We start from the raw sequence: 22,511 nt of genomic DNA, 5'->3' as shown, positions 1-22,511 counted from the left end.
GGTCTGGAGTCCAAATTGGAGATTTTTGGTTCCAATCGCCATGTCTTTGTGAGACACGGTGTGGGTGAACGGATGATCGCCGCATGTGTAGTTCCCACCGTAAAGCATGGAGGAGGAGGTGTTATGGTGTGGGGGTGATTTGCTGATGAAGATGATGATACATGATGATTTGGAGATACATTATCTATCAGACAGTACGATACCTAGAGCGGAGCGACTTACAACAAGTGCATTCCAATTAGGATGAGGATGAAACCACCATATAATAGGAGTCACAAACCAAACCTTCCTCAAAACAAATGAGTTAGTCACCATAAAGATACAGCAGAGGAACTCAATTCATCACTCACACCCCCATATAATCAGATTAACTTCCCAGCTAACAATTCTACCCGTAACGTTCCCTTAATGTTTCAGTGTCCCGTTTTCCGTTAGTTAGGGGAACATTCAATCTGTTAGCTAAAATCTTCCGAGAACCTTTTTAGCATGTTTTGTTGTAAGAGTTAGGAGAACATTCCCTTAGTGTCAAACAGAACATACCCAGAACGTGGTTGCCATGTTCTCAAAATAAACAATATTCATGTTCTAGACATTTTTCATGGGATGTTGCAAGAACATTCATGTTTCCAGTTTTCTGTGGGTTAGGAGAATATTCCATCAACATCCCAGCAAACACACACCGCACTCATTCACACATCAGTGGCATGCCATGGCAGAGCTTCTGGAATGTTTGGCATTGATCTGTTCCAAGATGGCGTAGCAGTGCGGTCGTGGTTTCTGTAGTGTCCTCATGTAAATAGCCTGTTTTTTGTATTTTTGTATTTTTCGTATATATTTCTCAATCTGTTGTTTCTTCATACATTTTTATCCAGAACCTCTGGCTGAAACTAGCCAGCTAGCCAGCTAACTAGCTACTTGCTATTAGCCACCGTTAGCGGTCTTCACCATTGTCCGTGACCGTGGCCTGCACTACCTACCAGCCAGCTCTAGCCTGGACAATTATCGGCCAGTCTGCACAGTCTGCACATCGCGCTATCGAGCCAGAGCATATTGGATTTTCTGCCTGAATCACTGGACCTTAACACCGGATCATTGCAACTAGCTAGCTGCAACCGAATGGCTGTTGTCGTTGCTGGCTAATCACCACTGTCCTGGAGCTAACCCCAGTTAGCCTTGAGCTAGCCTCGAGCCAAGCCCATCTCCCGGCTATCTACCTCTCTGTCAACCGGACGGGACCTCCTGGTGTTGACACGGAGCCCCACCGATCCATCACGACTGGTCTGCCGACGTAATCGTCTGATGTGGTTTCAACAGGCTTCCCGTTGCGACGACCATGAAGATCCATCTGCTATCCCCGGCCCGCTAGCACACGCAATCAACAGCCGTGCCTCCAGCTCGCCTGTAGCGTAGCAGCCACTGAACTGCTCCCGGACTTACTTATTGCTGTTCACTGGACCTTATGATCACTCAGCTACACAGCTGATGCCTGCTGGACTGTTCCTTTATACGGTACCCCATCCTGTTTAGCCTCAGCTCAAACTTTCGTCGCCATTACCAGATGTTGTCTTAGCTCTCGAATAGCACCTGTGACTGCTTTATGCCTCTCTCCCATGTCAATATGCCTTGCCTATTGCTGTTTCGGTTAGTTCTAACTGTACTTTTTCAATGTAGAGCCCCCAGTCCTGCTCAACCTGTCTCAGATAGATCCTTTGTCCCACCCACCACACACGCAGACACCGGCTCAATCGGTGACTCCAGTGATGCTATCTATTTCATCTTTACCCAACGCTTAGGTTTACCTCCACTGTACTCATATCCTTCCATATCTTTGTCTGTACATAATGCCCTGAATCTATTCTACAATGCCCGGAAATCTGCCCCTTTTTTTCTCTGTACCTAACACACTAGAAGACCAGTTCTTAAAGCCTTTAGCCGTATCCTTATTCTACTCCTCCTCTGTTCCTCTGGTGATGTAGAGGTTAACCCAGGCCCTGTAGCCCCCAGTCTCACTCCTGCTCCCCAGGCGCTATCATTTGTTGACTTCTGTAACAGCAAAAGCCTTGGTTTCTTGCATGTTAACATCAGAAGCCTCCTCCCTAAGTTTGAGTTATTCACTGCGTTAGCACACTCTGCCAACCCTGATGTTCTAGCAGTGTCTGAATCCTGGCTTAGGAAGGCCACCAAAGATTCTGAAATGTCCATTCCAAACTACAACATTTTCCGTCTAGATAGAACTGCCAAAAGGGGGCGGAGTTGCAATCTACTGTAGAGATAGCCTGCAGAGCTCTATCATACTATCCAGGTCTGTGCCCAAACAGTTTGAGCGTCTACTTCTAAAAATGTACCTTTCCATAAATGTCTCTCACTGTTGCCTCTTGCTACAGACCCCCCTAAGTCCCCAGCTGTGCCCTGAACACCATATGTGAATTGATTGCCCCCCATCTATCCTCAGAGTTCGTACTGCTTGGTGACCTAAACTGGGATATGCTTAACACCCCGGCCGTCCTACAATCCAAACTAGATGCCCTCAATCTCACACAAATTATCAAGGAACCTACCAGGTACAACCCTAAATCCGTTAACATGGGCACCCTCATAGATATCATCCTGACTAATTTACCCTCTAAATACACCTCCGCTGTCTTCAAAGTCAATGGAGAATAAGAGCACCTCCTCCCAGCTGCCCACTGCACTGAGGCTAGGAATCACTGTCACTACCGATAAATCTACGATAATAAAAAATTTCAACAAGCATTTTGCTACGGCTGGCCATGCTTTCCACCTGTCTACCACTACCCCGGCCACCAGCTCTGCACCCTCCGCTGCAACTTGCCCATGCCCCCGCCCGCTTCTCCTTCACCCAAATTCAGATAGCTGATGTTCTGAAAGAGCTGCAAAATCTGGACCCCTACAAATCAGCTGGGCTAGACAATCTGGACCCTTTCTTTCTAAAATTAGCCGACGAAATTGTCGCAACCCCTATTACCAGCCTGTTCAACCTCTCTTTCGTATCGTCTGAGATCCCCAGAGATTGGAAAGCTGCCGCGGTCATCCCCCTCTTCAAAGGGGGTGACACTCTAGATCCAAACTGTTACAGACTTATATCCATCCTGCCCTGCCTTTCGAAAGTATTTGAAAGCCAAGTTAACAAACAGATCACCAACTATTCGAATCCCACCGTACCTTCTCCGCTATGCAATCTGGTTTCCGAGCTGGTCATGGGTGCACCTCAGCCACGCTCAAGGTCCTAAACAATATAATAACCGCGATTGATAAAAGACAGTACTGTGCAGCCGTCTTCATTGACCTGGCCAAGGCTTTTGACTCTGTCAATCACTGCATTCTTATTGGCAGACTAAATAGCCCTGGTTTCTCAAATGACTGCCTCGGCTGGTTCACCAACTACTTCTCAGATAGAGTTCAATGTGTCAAATCGGAGGGCCTGTTGTCTGGACCTCTGGCAGTCTCTATAGGGGTGCCAGAGGGTTAAATTCTCGGGCCGACTCTATTCTCTGTGTATATCAATGATGTTGCTCTTGCTGCTGGTGACTCTCAGATCCACCTCTACGCAGACGACACCATTTTGTATACATCTGGCCCTTCATTGGACACCAAACGAGCTTCAATGCCATACAACACTCCTTCCGTGGCCTCCAACTGCTCTTAAATGCTAGTAAAATTAAATGCATGCTCTTCAATCGAACGCTGCTTGCACCCGCCTGCCCAACTAGAATCACTACTCTCGGCGGGTCTGACTTAGAATATGTGGACAACTACAAATACCTAGGTGTCTGGTTAGACCGCAAACTCTCCTTCCACTCACATTAAGCATCTCCAATCCAAAGTTAAATCTAGAATCGGCTTCCTTTTTCGCAACAAAGCCTCCTTCACTCATGCTGCTAAACATGCCCTCGTAAAACTGACTATCCTACCGATCCTTGACTTCGGTGATGTCATTTACAAAATAGCTTCCAACACTCTACTCAGCTAATTGGATGTAGTCTATCACAGTGCCATCCGTTTTGTCACCAAAGCCCCATATACTACCCACCATTGTGACCTGTACGCTCTCGTTGGCTGGCCTTCACTACATATTCGTCTCCAAACCCACTGGCTCCAGGTCATCTATAAATCACTTCTAGGCAAATCCCCGCCTTATCTTAGCTCATTGGTCACCATAGCAACATCCACCCGTAGTATGCGTTACAGCAGGTATATCTCACTGGTCATTCCCAAAGCCAACACCTCCTTTGGTCGCCATTCCTTCCAGTTCTCTGCAGCAAATGACTGGAACGAACTGCAAAAATCTCTGAAGCTGGAGACACTTATCTCCCTCACTATCTTTAAGCATCAGTTGTCAGAGCAGCTTACCGATCACTGCACCTGTACACAGCCCATCTGTAATTAGCCCACCCAACTACCTCATCCCCATATTGTTATTTACATTGTTATTTATTTTGCTAATTTGCACCCCAGTATCTCTATTTGCACATCATCTTCTGCACATCTATCACTCCAGTGCTAATACTAAATTATAATTGTAATTATTTTGCACTATGGCCTATTTATTGCCTTACCTCCATAACTTACTACATTTGCACACACTGTATATAGATTTTCCATTGTAGTATTGACTGTACATTTTGTTTATTCCATATGTAACTCTGTGTTGTTGTTGTTTTTATCACACTGCTTTGCTTTATCTTGGCCAGGTCGCAGTTGTAAATGAGAACTTGTTCTCAACTGGCTTACCTGGTTAAATAAAGGTGAAATAAAAAAAAATTGACCCTAGTCTTAGGTTTGGTGAGATGCAGAAAATGTTCCACTTCCACTTTCAAAGTACAGCAAAAAAACTCTAACCCCAGTTTTGCATTCTGAAGAAAATATGAAAATATGCATTCAAAAAATATGCATGTTATGCATCCTACAATCACAGAAAGCTACAATCATAGACTGTATGCTATCCAAGCACTTTAATACATTTTAGCTTCGGCGCCACTTAGCGGCAATAGATTAAATTAAAAACACGTCAGTCGACCGACACATATTAAAATTATGCAAATAAACGTTTAATGTCTTGCATGAACTGTGTAATTTCAAATATGTTAAACGAATAATATATTTCGATTCTACAATGGAAATTGTACAAACGTCTGTTTTCTTAGCTGTTACTATTAGACAGGCAGAATCATGACCACCTACTTCTCGGGTCCTTTTGCCCTTAAATGAATGTCGCTGACTGCATGACGTTCTCTTTACCCGCTGTCAGAGAGGAGATTGGGTGGGTTTCTGCATCTCACCAAATAATCTGTTGGATTTATCAAACATCGTTTGTTGAAAATTCACCACAGTCACTTTATCATCATGAATACTAACGTTTCTTTCATGTTTGATCAATATTGCAGAAGTTTAGGTCCCCCATCCATCGCTAATCTACAATGGCCGAGGAAGGGTAAGTGTGACTGTTCTACTCGCAGTTTAGCTCAGAACCAAGGCTAGCTAGCGAACAAATGTGAACGTTTCTTAGTTTAATTGCGTTAAGTGGTGGTTTGTTCTAAAAAAATATAATTTCCATGCTTCTACGTGCACTTCCAGAACTCTAGACAACACTGGAATATCCGTACCTGGAGTCCCCCAGCTAATTTAGCTAGCTATCTAATGTAATGGTTTTAGTCCGGTGGCTGCAACCAAGTAACAGTTAACTATTTATATGTGAATATAGCTGCATCGTCAACGGAGTAGTTAGTTAGTTCCCGGCGATTGTGTGATGATTTACTTTCTTTAGTCGGATACCCCTTCACTCTAAATTATGAGTGAGATCCCCTATCTGACACGCCGGGAGATTGCGCACATTCAACCCGGCGCACTAGCATCTTTACCGGTCAGTTGTAGCCAATTAACTCGTGTACCCACTCTCGTCCCCACCTCCTCTCCCGTCTTTCTCCTCTCCCACCTCCTCTCCCGTCTTTCCCCTCTCCCACCTCTCCCGTCTTTCCCCTCTCCCCACCTCCTCTCTTGTCTTCTCCGGACTCCCCTGCCTTGACCTCTCCCCCCTCAGCATCGCTGCCGGAGGTGTAATGGATGTCAACACCGCTCTCCCTGAGGTGCTCAAGACCGCACTCATCCACGACGGTCTGGCCCGCGGTATCCGCGAGGCCGCCAAAGCGCTGGACAAGTGAGTCCGAACATTTCTGGTCATTGTGTGGCCTAAATGGCACCCCTTTCATTCCATGTGTAGTGGGCTGGCACATGGTGCACTGCTGTTGGGCAGAGCCCTATGTAGGGAATAGGGTGTCATTTGGGATATACATAATTTCGGGTCTGTCTTTTTACTGCTGTGTTCTATTAGCTTGCAAAGTGTGGTGAAGTATGGCTGATAGTTGGGTTCCCTCTACTGAATCCCGTGAACTGCCATTGTTACCCAAAATCTGACATACCTCTGTCCCAAATGGCACTGTATTCCCTAGCTAGTGCACTACTTTTGAATGGAGTGTTCTATACTAGGGAATAGGGTGTCATTTGGGAGGTAAACACTGGTGATTGGGGGGGGGAATAGATGCAGTTACATTTTGGGATATTATTTTCTACGCTGTATCGTTTTGACAATATCGTAACATTTTTTTATTGTTTTTTTTTTTAGATCAGCTTAAATATTGCAGATTGTAACTTCCATCAATGTAATTGTCTGCATCACTTTCAATCCCCATGTTTTTTTTTGCATCTATATCCTTTAAAAATATATTTCCCTTTATTACTTTCCAACCCCACCAACCCTTCCCTAATTGGAGTAAACTAGTGAACAACAATGCTTAGGCCTCTACTTCCAGCTTATACATACTATATACATTTTATGGACACTAATTATATTTTGTTTTGTTTTTTACTCCTGAACTTCCTCCGATCATTTTCATGATGTCCATTTGGTTTGCTTCTATATGCCATATCTTTCTAACTGTGCTCTTTCACAAAAGCTCACAATATATAACCTATATACTTATTATGGACACAGCATGTCTTACACTAGTTATCTTGTTGTTATGAAAATGTATGCACTCAATAACTGTAAGTCGCTCTGGATAAGATGATATGTAATCGTGAGGTCCCTGGCAATTCCCTGACATAGTTAGCTAGTTATGTTCCTTATGTTAACCGCGCCCCTCTCCTGTGTCAAGGCGTCAGGCCCACCTCTGTGTCCTTGCGGCCAACTGTGACGAGCCCATGTACGTCAAGCTGGTGGAAGCCCTCTGCGCTGAGCATCAGATTAACCTCATCAAGGTATGGCGCCGGGGAGTGGTGGTGTGTGGGTGGGGACGTGTAGGGGTTACACCAATAGTGTGTGTGTGAATGACCAAAAGCAGGAACCAGTGTGTTTCTGCAAGTAGATAGTAGGTGGTTGTTATGGTGATGAACGAGGGTGCCATGATGTTACTGGATGGTGTAGGAGATGTCTTACTGTCAGATTAATTTATGGTTCTGCTGAACACTTCATACTGCCATTGTTGCCCAACTTATTACTGAGATCCAGACAACACTGGACCCGTCCCTAATGCCTCACTACTCGATATAGTGCACTACTTTTGACCAGAGCTCTATGGGGCCCATGTCGAAAGTAGTGCACTATGTAGGTTACTGTTTGGGGAGGAACAACCACTGTTAAGACTTGCTACTACTGCGCTATGGAGCTACTAGGTTGTAGCACAGCTCTTCAAATCTCCTGTATTGAATCCTTCAATCTTTTCTCCTCCCTGTTTCTCCTCCTTTACCTCTTCCCTGTCCACCAGGTTGATGACAACAAGAAGCTGGGCGAGTGGGTCGGTTTGTGTAAGATCGACCGTGAGGGCAAACCCCGTAAGGTAGTGGGTTGCAGCTGTGTCGTGATCAAGGTAAAAAAAACACTGGCCTGTAATCTTCTGGAAACACCTGGGAGAGGGAGCTGAAGGGATGATGTCGGAAGGGGATTATGGAAGGGCTTGGAATTGTGGTGTACAGAGTTATGAGGGTTGAATGTCCACTGTCCGATCAGAGCTGTTTGTGCCAGTCGAGTGCAGGTGCTGTGCTATCGGTGCCATGCAGCTGCTTGTCCTATACAGCTGGCCAGAGTGTCTGCCAGGGTACGAGCCCCGACGCCTCACTGTGGTGCCTGGGGTCCCAATGAATGGCTACATTTACCACCTACCTTTATCATACTGACCAACAACGTACAGTGCATTTGGAAAGTATTCAGACCCCTTTACTTTTTTTGTTACGTTACAGCTTTATTCTAAAATGGATTAAATTGTTTTTTTCCCCCTCATCAATCTGCACACAATACCCCATAATGAGAAAGCAAAAACAGGTTTTTAGAAATGTTTGCAAATGTATTAAGAAATAAACATTTACATAAGTATTCAGACCCTTTACTCGGTACATTGTTGAAGCACCTTTGGCAGCGATTACAGCCTCGAGTCTTCTTGGGTATGACGCTACAAGCTTGGCACACCTGTATTTGGGGAGTTTCTCCCATTCTTCTCTGCAGATCCTCTCAAGCTCTGTCAGGTCTCTCCAGAGATGTTTGATCTGGCTCTGGCTGGTCCACTCAAGGACATTCAGAGACTTGTCCCGAAGCCGCCACTCTGTTTTCTTGGCTGTGTGCTTAGGATCGTTGTCTTGTTGGAAGGTGAATCTTCACCCCAGTCTGAGGTCCTGAGCGCTCTGGAGCAGATTTTCATCAAGGATCTCTCTGTACTTTGCTCCGTTCATCTTTCAAACTCCAAGCGGGCTGTCATGTGCCTTTTACTGAGGGGCTTCCGTCTGATTGGTGTAGTGCTGCGGAAATGGTTGTCCTTCTGAAAGGTTCTCCCTTCTCCACAGAGGAGCTCTGTCAGAGTGACCATCGGGTTCTTGGTCACCTCCCTGACCAAGGCCCTTCTCCCCCGATTGCTCAGTTTGGCCGGGCGGCCAGCTCTAGGAAGAGTGTTGGTGGTTCCAAACTTCTTCCATTTAAGAATGATTGAGGCCACGGTGTTCTTTGGGACCTGCAATGTTGCAGAAATGTTTTGGTACCCTTCCCCAGATCTGTGCCTCGACTCAATCTTGTTTTGAAGCGCTACGGACAATTCCTTCGACCTCATGGCTTGGTTTTTGCTCTGACATGCACTGTCAACTGTGGGACCTTTATATAGACAGGTGTGTGCCTTTCCAAATCATGTCCAATCAATTGAATTTACCACAGATGGACTCATATCAAGTTGTAGAAACATCTCAAGGATGATCAATGGAAACAGGATGCACCTGAGCTCAATTTCGAGTCTCATAGCGAAGGGTCTGAATACTTATGTAAATAAGGTATTTGTTTTTTATTTGTAATAAATGTACACATTTCTACGCCTATTTTCGCATTGTCATTATGTGGTTTTGATGAAGAAATAAATAAATTGAATCCATTTAGAATAAAGCTGTAACGCAACAATGTGGAAAAAGTAACGCGGTCTGAATGCACTGTATGTCTATACTCCCTTCCTAAGGAATAGGGTGCAATTTGGGACCGTAAACTGTCTTGTAGCTAGCGTCCTGTGTAACACTTTCTGTACAAATGTCGTCCCCCCCCTGCAGGACTATGGCAAGGAGTCTCAAGCCAAGGATGTGATTGAGGAGTACTTCAAGGCCAAGAAATGAGGTGTTTTTCAATAAAAGCTTGTGGAAATTAAGTTTATTTCTGGAGTTTTATTAAAGGAAAGGTTCACCCATTTTTGAAAATGCTCTCATTCCCTGGGTCATTTTAATGTTTTTCGTGTGTGTCTTGAGTTATTGGCGTTCAAGCAGGCAGAACTCCGGCTGGTATGACATAGCACTGTGGTAGTTTCTCACCACTGGAAGTTAACAGCAACAGGACTTTTAGATCGCGAAAACGTCTATCATACATGTGACATTTCAATACTGACCGACGTCAGGAATCCAAATAGTAGGGTTTTAATGCCTACAAAACCAGGAGCACAACATTATCCTGCAACCTTTCCCGATGTGCTCCTGTGTCGGTGTGCAATAAAACCCTACTATTTGGATTCATGCTTAATCTCTTCCGCATTCTTATCGATGCCCCATGGTGGCACTTTGAACTCTGAACCAGTCAAACCCTGTAAGTCGCTCTGGATAAGAGCGTCTGCTAAATGACTAAAATGTAAATGCAAACCCTCCTTATACAGTCCACCTCTTATTTTTATATATATATATCTCCTTTCTCAAGTTCATAGAGCTATGGATACAAGGCCATACCAACCATGAGATCAAATTTGATTGATCGTTTTGTTAACCATGTTTTGAAGCTATACATAATTTTACAATGACATAGCTTACTAACAATGGAAGAAAACAATATTTTGAGTTCTGATTGGGTACGACAGTTGAATTGAGATCATGAGGCCTTTTATTGCCCATTCTTCCAAGAATCAATGGATGTACCAATCCCAGAGGACCCCTTTTTAAACGAATGCTTGCACCAATATGGATAATTCAACCATTCCTATCCTCTTTTGTAAAAGACAAAACTTATTTTGTTTAAAAGGAAACCACACTGCCATTGTAAGTGCTGGTCTGCCATGTAGGCTACGTCTGGATATTACATTCATTTAGATTTATTGGACGCACGTGTGCACGTGCATACGTACACACGCAGAAAGAGCAGTCAGGCACAAACATACAAACACCTCACAGAGAAGTCCAGAGCGTGAGGTGTGCTTCCTGCTGGTGAGACAGTAAACTTCATCAGCTCTTAAAGATCTACTACAGACACCCTCCATATAGATATCTGTTCTTCCTGATGACACCCTCAATATGGATCTCTGTTCTTCCTGATAACACCCTCCATATGGACCTCTGTTCTTCCTGTGTACAGGATGACACCCTCCATATACAGTTGAAGTCGGAAGTTTACATACACCTTAGCAGAGCTGGTGTAACTGAGTCAGGTTTGTAGGCCTCCTTGCTCGCACACGCTTATTCAGTTCTGCCCACAAATGTTCTATAGGATTGAGGTCAGGGCTTTGTGATGGCCACTCCAATACCTTGACTTTGTTGTCCTTAAGCCATTTTGCCACAACTTTGGAAGTATGCTTGGGGTCATTGTCCATTTGGAAGACCCATTTGCGACCAAGCTTTAACTTCCTGACTGATGTCTTGAGATGTTGCTTCAATATATCCACATAATTTTCCTTCCTCATGATGCAATCTATTTTGTGAAGTGCACCAGTCCCTCCTGCAGCAATGCACCCACACAGCATGATGCTGCCACCCCCGTGCTTCACGGTTGGGATGGTGTTCTTCGGCTTGCAAGCATCCCCTTTTTCCTCCAAACATAACGATGGTCATTAAGGCCAAACAGTTATATTTTCGTTTCATCAGACCAGAGTACATTTCTCCAAAAAGTACGATCTTTGTCCCCATGTGCAGTTGCAAACCGTAATCTGGCTTTTTTTATGGTGGTTTTGGAGCAGTTGCTTCTTCCTTGCTGAGCGGCCTTTCAGGTTATGTCGATATAGGACTTGTTTTACTGTGGATACCAAGTCTGTGTGTAAAGAAGTCATAAGCAGGTGGGGACTTCCCGATCACATATTTTAAAATTAGAGGGAAAGGATTTTGTGGATAAATCAGTGAAATGGTTTTTGAAAAAGTTAGGAGAAAAGTCAGATTAAAAAAGTTAAGAACTAGGGTTGCAGTAACTCTGGGACAGTCAGCTCAGCTCCCATGTCAGTGCATGAGAGAGAACAGTGGTGAAGGGAAATTTAGAGTTCAGTGGGAAGATAGATATGGCAGAAGTTTAGATCTGTTAGGAGCAGTTGCATTGAGAAAGTATGCGTTGCTAAATGATGAGAGAAGAATGAAGATTGAGGGTGATTGCGGTATCTATATTTACAATTCCCAACAGGAAGATCAAGGTGATTATAAGTGTATTTTTTATAATCAACAGTTTGAAAGTGAGGGATTAGAGTTGGGACTGAGAGTTAATGTAGTGACACTAGTGGTGATAGATGGAAATACAAGTCAAGAGTTCAGAGTCTTAGGGAGAATGGATGAAGTAACAACAATGACATCAACACTTCAGCCTATTATAACAACAGTGAGAAGCAATTTAACTCCTTCAACATTGACAGTTATTAAAGCCATAAATATATCACATTTGATTACAAGGGAGCCAATCGCTCCAGCACCAATTTTAGAGGAAAAGACTGTTATTAGGGTTAGGATGGGTGATACAGCTCATCTTCCTTGTAGATGTGAGAGATGGAGTGGGGGTGGTGACGTTCCTCACACATGGAGAGATAATTATGGAGAAGAAGTGTTGTTATCAGGACCAGAAGTAGAAGCTGTTGCACCTAGTCAAAGGAAGTATATTTTGTACAACGATATGAAGTGGAAGAGGGTTATGAGTGATTGCTTACTTATTTTGCGTAATGTTACATGGAAAGATCAGGGAGAATATATGTGTACTTATTTAGTGCAAGCATTAAAGTTTGTTCCGGCTAAGAATTATTGGTTAAAAGGCTATGTAACTCGTAAGGTGACGCTTATGATGGAAGATTTGAAGTCTGTTGAAGCTTCCACAGTCACCAAAGGAATTCAGGAGAAGTATATTACAGTAGCCACTCCAACAGTAAATAATACACAGAGGATATCTGTAAATTTCCCACTGGAAATAGTTAAGAGTGTTAATACATCAACTAAAGCAACTATTTTAATAGCAAGGGGACATAGATAAATCTGATTCTGAAAGAGAGGAATTTCATAGTCTGGAAGCCTACCATTGGAGGATAAGTCTAGGAGAGAAGTGGGGACTGGGACTTTTTCCATGGTATGGTGTAACATTTTTGGCAGATCATATTGATAATATTACCTATACTTTGCAGGGTTTTGCAAATGAAACGATAAGAGGGTCTAACCTTCTGTCGAATACTCAAAGAAGTCACAGACTGACGCTGTTGAAACATGACATGGCTCTTGACTATATTCTAGCAAAACAGGGTGGCTTATGTTTGGCTATGAATTTGACGGGGGATGATTGTTATACTTTGATCCCAGATAGTTCCGATAATATCACTAGTGTTATAGATGCATTGAATAATATAAGGGATGCATTTGGTAGATCTGAAGGAGCTGGATGGTCAGCGAAGACTTGGTTGCAAGATCAGTTAGGCCCAGTGGGAGCAGTGATGGTTCAGATTTTAGTAGCAGCTCTGATAGCACTGTGTGTGATGTTTTGCTTTTGTACTTTGTTACTGACCTTTGCGAAGGCTATGATATTGAGATGGGTTGGAGTTGTGATGCCTGGAGAAAACACTCAGATGCCGTTGTTGACTGTTACTGATCTAGATGAAGATGGACAAGTGGGACTGGATGGAGTATTGATGGATAAATATCCATTTTGATTATCTCTAAGTTTGTTCTCAGTGTATTAAACTAAGCATATTTAACCGTGTTGATTTGATGCTGTTGAAGTTGAAATGGTGCTGGAATAGCAGAGGCAGCGCTCCTGTTGTCTTTGTGCTGACTTGTGGTAACTCCGTGGTTCTAAATCAGTAGCTGTTTAGTAAACTGTCAAAACATTGACATGCTTTCATAGTGCCCTCAAAACTCATCACTAAGCTAAGGACCCTGGGACTAAACACCTTCTGCAACTGGATCCTGGACTTCCTGACGGGCCACCCCCAGGTGGTAAGGGTAGGTAACAACACATCTGCCACGCTGATCCTCAACACGGGGGCCCCTCAGGGGTGCGTGCTCAGTCCCCTCCTGTACTCCCTGTTCACCCATGACTGCATGGCCAGGCACGACTCCAACACCATCATTAAGTTTGCCGACGACACAACAGTGGTAGACCTGATCACCGACAACGATGAGACAGCCTATAGGGAGGAGGTCCGAGACCTGGCCGTGTGGTGCCAGGATAACAACCTCTCCTTCAACGTGATCAAGACAAAGGAGATGATTGTGGACTACAGGGGGGAAAAAAGGACTGAGCACGCCCCCATTGTCATCGTTGGGGCTGTAGTGGAACAGGTTGAGAGCTTCAAGTTCCTTGGTGTCCACATCACCAACAAACTATCATGGTCCAAACACACCAAGACAGTCGTGAAGAGGGCACGACAAAGCCTATTCCCCCTCAGGAGACTGAAAAGATTTGGCACATATCCCCAGAGCCTCAAAAAGTTATACAGCTGCACCATCGAGAGCATCCTGTCTGGTTGCTTCACCGCCTGGTATGGCAACTGCTTGGCCTCCGACCGCAAGGCACTACAGAGGGTAGCGTACGGCCCAGTACATCACTGGGGCCAAGCTTCCTGGAAACAGCTGGATGTGCTAAACTGTATTTTCATCATCAAATCATCACATGAGGTCTTTGACTTTTCATGTAGTTATTTTTATCTACTTATTTAGACATTCCCAAATAAACAAAAAGTGACAACGTAAACACAAACATGTTTATAAAGACACGACACATCATGACGCACATTCTCCTTGTCCCAAGAAATAAAACCTTACAAAAAAACAAAAGACAACCAAAAAACCCCTCCAAAATTAAGCTTCTTTTTCATTCAAAAACACGTTATCCACCTCTGCCACTTTAAAAGTATTTGCTGTGAAATAATTTACACGAGTGAGTGGTTCTGACAGACTAGAGCGTCTTCATATTGAGAGTCTGTAGATAGCAGGTTACAGCTGAAGCATTACTGTTGACTAGAACCCTATGGGTGCCCCATGGGACCTGGTCAAAAGTAGTGCACTATATAGGGAATAGGGTGCCATTTGGAACGCATCCAGGGATGTTATTTCAGCACAGAGGTTGGGGCTCGTCCAGCAGGAGTGATGAGTGTTCGAGGTCAGGTCCTGTGCCTCCTCTCCTCTCCTCTCCTCTCCTCTCCTCTCCTCTCCTCTCCTCTCCTCTCCTCTCCTCTCCTCTCCTCTCTCAGTCCTAGTTGTCTTAAGACAGTTCAGAGTACTCAAATCCAGATGTTTTTTTTTTTTAAGACACACAAAGAAATGACGACAAAACCAAAAACATGTTGCAGTACTGTGGTTGTTTTCTTAAATAGATATACAAAAACAAGAAGGCCAGGGGGGAGGGGACTACGGTCTGTCTCCTGTCGCCATCGCCATGGTAACCATTACAGGTGGTAGTAGTAGTAGTAGTAGTACTGGTGTGTTCCGTCTGTTGCTATAGTTACAGAACAGTTAGAGAAACAGTCCGTTGCTACAATTACAGTCTGTTGCTATAGTTACAGAACATTTACAGTAACAGTCTGTTGCTACGGTAACAGTTACAGTAACAGTCCGTTGCTGTAGTAACAGTTACAGTAACAGTCTCTTGCTACGGTAACAGTTACAGTAACAGTCCGTTGCTACGGTAACAGTTACAGTAACAGTAACAGTTACAGGTATTCAAACTCCAGTGCTTGGTGTAACGCCAGCAGGTCAGAGTGACTGGATATCCTCCAGAACGGCATGTTGTGCTGCGGGTGGGAGGGAGAGAGAGAGAGAGAGAGAGACACGCACAATGATTAGATACCTGTGGAGGGGCCAACACCCCCCCAGCACAACACATACAACACCAAGTCGTCATGCAAGCTACTGTGCGCTAGCCTTCATAGCCCTCTATGGGTTTGCCAAAGCACTGCAGTTAAAAGGCATGCAGCGTCCCCTATAGAACCACTGTAACCCAGGTTGAACCACTGACCTATAGAACTACTGACCTGTAGAACCACTGACCTATAGAACTACTGACCTGTAGAACCACTGACCTATAGAACCACTGACCTATAGAACTACTGACCTATAGAACCACTGACCTATAGAACCACTGACCTATAGAACCACTGACCTATAGAACCACTGACCTATAGAACCACTGACCTAAAGAACCACTGACCTATAGAACCACTGACATATAGAACCACTGACCTATAGAACCACTGACCTATAGAACCACTGACCTAAAGAACCACTGACCTATAGAACCACTGACCTATAGAACCACTGACCTATAGAACCACTGACCTGTAGAACCACTGACCTGTAGAACCACTGACCTATAGAACCACTGACCTATAGAACCACTGACCTGTAGAACCACTAACCTATAGAACTACTGACCTATAGAACCACTGACCTATAGAACTACTAACCTATAGAACCACTGACCTGTAGAACCACTGACCTGTAGAACCACTGACCTATAGAACCACTGACCTGAAGAACCACTGACCTAAAGAACCACTGACCTATAGAACCACTAACCTATAGAACCACTGACCTGTAGAACCACTGACCTAAAGAACCACTGACCTATAGAACCACTGACCTGTAGAACCACTGACCTATAGAACCACTGACCTATAGAACCACTGACCTGTAGAACCACTGACCTGTAGAACCACTGACCTATAGAACCACTGACCTATAGAACCACTGACCTATAGAACCACTGACCTATAGAACCACTGACCTGTAGAACCACTGACCTGTAGAACCACTGACCTATAGAACCACTGACCTGTAGAACCACTAACCTATAGAACTACTGACCTATAGAACCACTGACCTATAGAACTACTAACCTGTAGAACCACTGACCTGTAGAACCACTGACCTATAGAACCACTGACCTGAAGAACCACTGACCTAAAGAACCACTGACCTATAGAACCACTGACCTATAGAACCACTGACCTGTAGAACCACTGACCTGTAGAACCACTGACCTATAGAACCACTGACCTATAGAACCACTGACCTGTAGAACCACTGACCTGTAGAACCACTGACCTATAGAACCACTGACCTATAGAACCACTGACCTATAGAACCACTGACCTGTAGAACCACTAACATATAGAACTACTAACCTATAGAACCACTGACCTATAGAACCACTGACCTGTAGAACCACTGACCTAAAGAACCACTGACCTATAGAACCACTGACCTATAGAACCACTGACCTATAGAACCACTGACCTATAGAACCACTAACCTATAGAACCACTGACCTGTAGAACCACTGACCTGTAGAACCACTAACATATAGAACCACTGACCTGTAGAACCACTGACCTGTAGAACCACTAACATATAGAACCACTGACCTGTAGAACCACTGACCTGTAGAACCACTAACATATAGAACCACTGACCTGTAGAACCACTAACATATAGAACCACTGACCTGTAGAACCACTAACATATAGAACCACTGACCTGTAGAACCACTGACCTGTAGAACCACTGACCTGTAGAACCACTAACCTATAGAACCACTGACCTGTAGAACCACTGACCTAAAGAACCACTGACCTGTAGAACCACTAACATATAGAACCACTGACCTGTAGAACCACTGACCTGTAGAACCACTGACCTGTAGAACCACTGACCTATAGAACCACTGACCTATAGAACCACTGACCTAAAGAACCACTGACCTGTAGAACCACTAACATATAGAACCACTGACCTGTAGAACCACTGACCTGTAGAACCACTGACCTATAGAACCACTGACCTATAGAACCACTGACCTATAGAACCACTAACATATAGAACCACTGACCTGTAGAACCACTAACATATAGAACCACTGACCTGTAGAACCACTGACCTGTAGAACCACTAACCTATAGAACCACTGACCTGTAGAACCACTGACCTAAAGAACCACTGACCTGTAGAACCACTAACATATAGAACCACTGACCTGTAGAACCACTGACCTGTAGAACCACTAACCTATAGAACCACTGACCTGTAGAACCACTAACATATAGAACCACTGACCTGTAGAACCACTGACCTGTAGAACCACTGACCTGTAGAACCACTAACCTATAGAACCACTGACCTATAGAACCACTGACCGAAAGAACCACTGACCTATAGAACCACTGACCTATAGAACCACTGACCTATAGAACCACTGACCTATAGAACCACTGACCTATAGAACCACTGACCTGTAGAACCACTGACCTAAAGAACCACTGACCTATAGAACCACTAACCTATAGAACCACTGACCTATAGAACCACTGACCTATAGAACCACTGACCTGTAGAACCACTGACCTACAGAACCACTGACCTATAAAACCACTGACCTATAGAACCACTGACCTATAGAACCACTGACCTGTAGAACCACTGACCTATAGAACCACTGACCTATAGAACCACTGACCTGTAGAACCACTGACCTGTAGAACCACTGACATATAGAACCACTGACCTGTAGAACCACTGACCCGTAGAACCACTGACCTATAGAACCACTGACCTGTAGAACCACTGACCTGTAGAACCACTGACATATAGAACCACTGACCTGTAGAACCACTGACCTGTAGAACCACTGACCTATAGAACCACTGACCTGTAGAACCACTGACCTGTAGAACCACTGACCTATAGAACCACTGACCTGTAGAACCACTGACCTATAGAACCACTAACCTATAGAATCACTGACCTATAGAACCACTAACATATAGAACCACTGACCTATAGAACCACTGACCTGTAGAACCACTGACCTGTAGAACCACTGACCTATAGAACCACTAACCTATAGAACCACTGACCTATAGAACCACTGTAACCCAGGTTGAACCACTGACCTATAGAACCACTAACCTATAGAACCACTAACCTATAGAACCACTGACCTGTAGAACCACTGACCTATAGAACTACTAACCTATAGAACCACTGACCTATAGAACCACTAACCTATAGAACCACTAACCTATAGAACTACTAACCTATAGAACCACTGACCTGTAGAACCACTGACCTGTAGAACCACTGACATATAGAACCACTGACATATAGAACCACTGACCTATAGAACCACTGACCTATAGAACCACTGACCTGTAGAACCACTGACCTGTAGAACCACTGACATATAGAACCACTGACCTGTAGAACCACTGACCTATAGAACCACTGACCTGTAGAACCACTGACCTGTAGAACCACTGACATATAGAACCACTGACCTGTAGAACCACTGACCTATAGAACCACTGACCTGTAGAACCACTGACCTGTAGAACCACTGACCTATAGAACCACTGACCTGTAGAACCACTGACCTGTAGAACCACTGACCTATAGAACCACTAACCTATAGAACCACTGACCTATAGAACCACTAACATATAGAACCACTGACCTATAGAACCACTGACCTGTAGAACCACTGACCTATAGAACCACTAACATATAGAACCACTGACCTATAGAACCACTGACCTGTAGAACCACTGACCTGTAGAACCACTGACCTATAGAACCACTGACCTGTAGAACCACTGACCTGTAGAACCACTGACCTATAGAACTACTAACCTATAGAACCACTGACCTGTAGAACCACTGACCTATAGAACCACTGACCTATAGAACCACTGACCTATAGAACCACTGACCTGTAGAACCACTGACCTATAGAACCACTGACCTGTAGAACCACTGACCTGTAGAACCACTGACCTATAGAACTACTGACCTATAGAACCACTGACCTGTAGAACCACTGACCTATAGAACCACTGACCTATAGAACTACTAACCTATAGAACCACTGACCTGTAGAACCACTGACCTGTAGAACCACTGACCTAAAGAACCACTGACCTATAGAACCACTGACCTGTAGAACCACTGACCTAAAGAACCACTGACCTATAGAACCACTGACCTGTAGAACCACTGACCTATAGAACCACTAACATATAGAACCACTAACCTGTAGAACCACTGACCTATAGAACCACTGACCTGTAGAACCACTGACCTATAGAACCACTGACCTGTAGAACCACTGACCTATAGAACCACTGACCTGTAGAACCACTGACCTGTAGAACCACTGACCTGTAGAACCACTGACCTGTAGAACCACTGACCTATAGAACCAATAACATATAGAACCACTGACCTATAGAACCACTGACCTATAGAACCACCTATAGAACCACTGACCTGTAGAACCACTGACCTGTAGAACCACTGACCTGTAGAACCACTGACCTGTAGAACCACTAACATAAAGAACCACTGACCTGTAGAACCACTAACATAAAGAACCACTGACCTATAGAACCACTGACCTATAGAACCACTGACCTGTAGAACCACTGACCTGTAGAACCACTGACCTGTAGAACCACTGACCTGTAGAACCACTGACATATAGAACCACTAACCTGTAGAACCACTGACCTATAGAACCACTGACCTGTAGAACCACTGACCTGTAGAACCACTGACCTATAGAACCACTGACCTATAGAACCACTGACCTATAGAACCACTAACATATAGAACCACTGACCTGTAGAACCACTGACCCGTAGAACCACTGACCTGTAGAACCACTGACATATAGAACCACTGACATATAGAACCACTGACCTATAGAACCACTGACCTATAGAACCACTAACATATAGAACCACTGACCTATAGAACCACTGACCTATAGAACCACTGACCTGTAGAACCACTGACCTATAGAACCACTGACCTGTAGAACCACTGACCTATAGAACCACTGACCTGTAGAACCACTGACCTGTAGAACCACTGACCTGTAGAACCACTGACCTGTAGAACCACTGACCTATAGAACCACTGACCTGTAGAACCACTGACCTGTAGAACCACTGACCTATAGAACCACTGACCTATAGAACCACTGACATATAGAACCACTGACCTATAGAACCACTGACCTATAGAACCACTGACCTATAGAACCACTAACCTATAGAACCACTGACATATAGAACCACTGACCTGTAGAACCACTGACCTGTAGAACCACTGACCTATAGAACTACTGACCTATAGAACCACTGACCTAAAGAACCACTGACCTATAGAACTACTGACCTGTAGAACCACTGTGTATATAATAGTTATTAATGAATTGCTATCATCATTATTGTGTCTGCAATCAATCGTTGTGGTTTAGTTTTATAATCCCAATCAATCGGTCTAAGGAACCAGAGTCTGCTTTCATGTCATCAATCGGTCTAAGGAACCAGAGTCTACTTTCATGTCATCAATCGGTCTAAGGAACCAGAGTCTGCTTTCATTTCATGGAAATAACAAAGAAATAAACGCAAATAGAGCACAAAGCAGCAGCAAGGAGAGTAAAACTCCAAATCAAACCATAAACGTTACTAAAACCACTACTGCAAAGAAAGGCAGGCTTGTACACCACACCATAGGAGTAGGGTGATGTTGCCCCTTGACCCTGACCTTTGGTCAGTTTTGAATTTCCCCCCACTAATGGCTAAGGTTAGAATTGGATGAGGGGAAGCTGATTTTAGATCTGTACCAAGGGGAAACTTCACCCCAGAGCTCACCAGAAACCCTAAGGTTACTAAAACCACTACTGCAGAAAGGCTTGTCCACCACTCCGATCCCTCACACCACACCACACAGGGTCACTACGAGGTCACGGCGGGTTCAAAGGTCACCTCCGCAAGTTTACCTTTTTGGCTGCCTGCTCCTCCTCCACACCGTCTCCTATTACAACATACACTACTTTCCTGCCATACCTCTGCATTATGCGCTCAAAGCAACCCTCTTTGCCTGCAACATAAACAAGGGGGGGGGAGAGGTCAAGGGTTAAAGGTCAGGAGAGAGAGAGAGAGGGAGTCAGGTGAGGTTACCTGGCTGGCCGCGTGTTCCTCGTCTCGCCCGTCACCAACCACAACATAGGTAATGTTAGTGCCGAAGCGGGACACTATTCTCTCAAAACAGCTCTCTTTGCCTGGAGACGACAACAAAGGATATGTCCCCAGTGGTACCCTAGTCCCTTTATAGTGCACTAGCTTTGACCAGAGCCCATAGGGTGTGCTTTACGGGCCATGGTCAAAAGTAGTGCACTGTAAAGGGGATAGGGTGCCACTAGGGACACAAAGCCCTTTCACAGATTGAGTTTTTCTAACAAAGAGAGGATGAGACATTTCTGTAGATCAGGGATGAGGGAGACAAGGAGAGAGAACGAACACGCACACTGATATAAACATCTGTACACACACACACACTCCTTGGTTGTCTTATTTTCCATAAACACAAGAGAAAGGAGTGGATTGGCCCTGATAGTTCCTGACATACACCTGGTCGCCACAGAGATGCTTCAGATTACCATGGAAACATCAACACTGTCACCATGACAACCCTCCCCTCCCAGGCCCCATGCCAGTGTCCCAAATAGCACCCTGTCCCCTATGTAGTGCACTACTTTAGACCAGAGAATAGCACCCTGTCCCCTATGTAGTGCACTACTTTAGACCAGAGCCCACAGGGTTCCATATGGGCTCATACAGAGGGGTATAGTTCTGGTTTGGAGCCTTCAGGGTTGGGGTCAATTCCATTTCCGTTCAGGAAGTAAACTTACATTTCAATTGTGTGTGTGCGTGTGTGTGTGTGTTGTTCTTACCTATTTTGGTTGCACTGTAAATGTTCTCAAT

General features: G+C 44.5%; 2 protein-coding genes across 2 annotated transcripts in view; one reads left to right on the top strand and one right to left on the bottom strand.

The window, feature by feature from the left end:
- Window positions 1-5,353: 5,353 nt before the first annotated feature.
- On the top strand, window positions 5,354-9,737 carry LOC311106390 (small ribosomal subunit protein eS12). Its single transcript, XM_084148724.1, has 5 exons — window positions 5,354-5,452; window positions 6,059-6,175; window positions 7,173-7,275; window positions 7,782-7,883; window positions 9,592-9,737. Exons 1-5 carry the CDS (start codon window positions 5,439-5,441, stop codon window positions 9,652-9,654), a joined length of 399 nt encoding a protein of 132 aa, XP_084004850.1. The 5' UTR covers window positions 5,354-5,438; the 3' UTR covers window positions 9,655-9,737.
- A 5,661-nt stretch (window positions 9,738-15,398) lies between these two features.
- The window catches only part of LOC311106733 (protein phosphatase EYA4-like), a gene marked incomplete at both ends in the record, with an annotated part of 123,681 nt that continues 116,568 nt past the window's right edge, over window positions 15,399-22,511 (bottom strand). The window contains 3 exon segments of the mRNA XM_084149133.1: window positions 15,399-15,479; window positions 21,527-21,627; window positions 22,481-22,505. Coding sequence (XP_084005259.1) covers window positions 15,399-15,479; window positions 21,527-21,627; window positions 22,481-22,505 — 207 coding nt within the window.

This window comes from Coregonus lavaretus, assembly GCF_964263955.1.
Source record: "Coregonus lavaretus genome assembly, chromosome: 31".
In the NCBI taxonomy this organism is placed as follows: domain Eukaryota; kingdom Metazoa; phylum Chordata; class Actinopteri; order Salmoniformes; family Salmonidae; genus Coregonus; species Coregonus lavaretus.
This window is presented reverse-complemented; position numbering and strand designations above follow the sequence as displayed.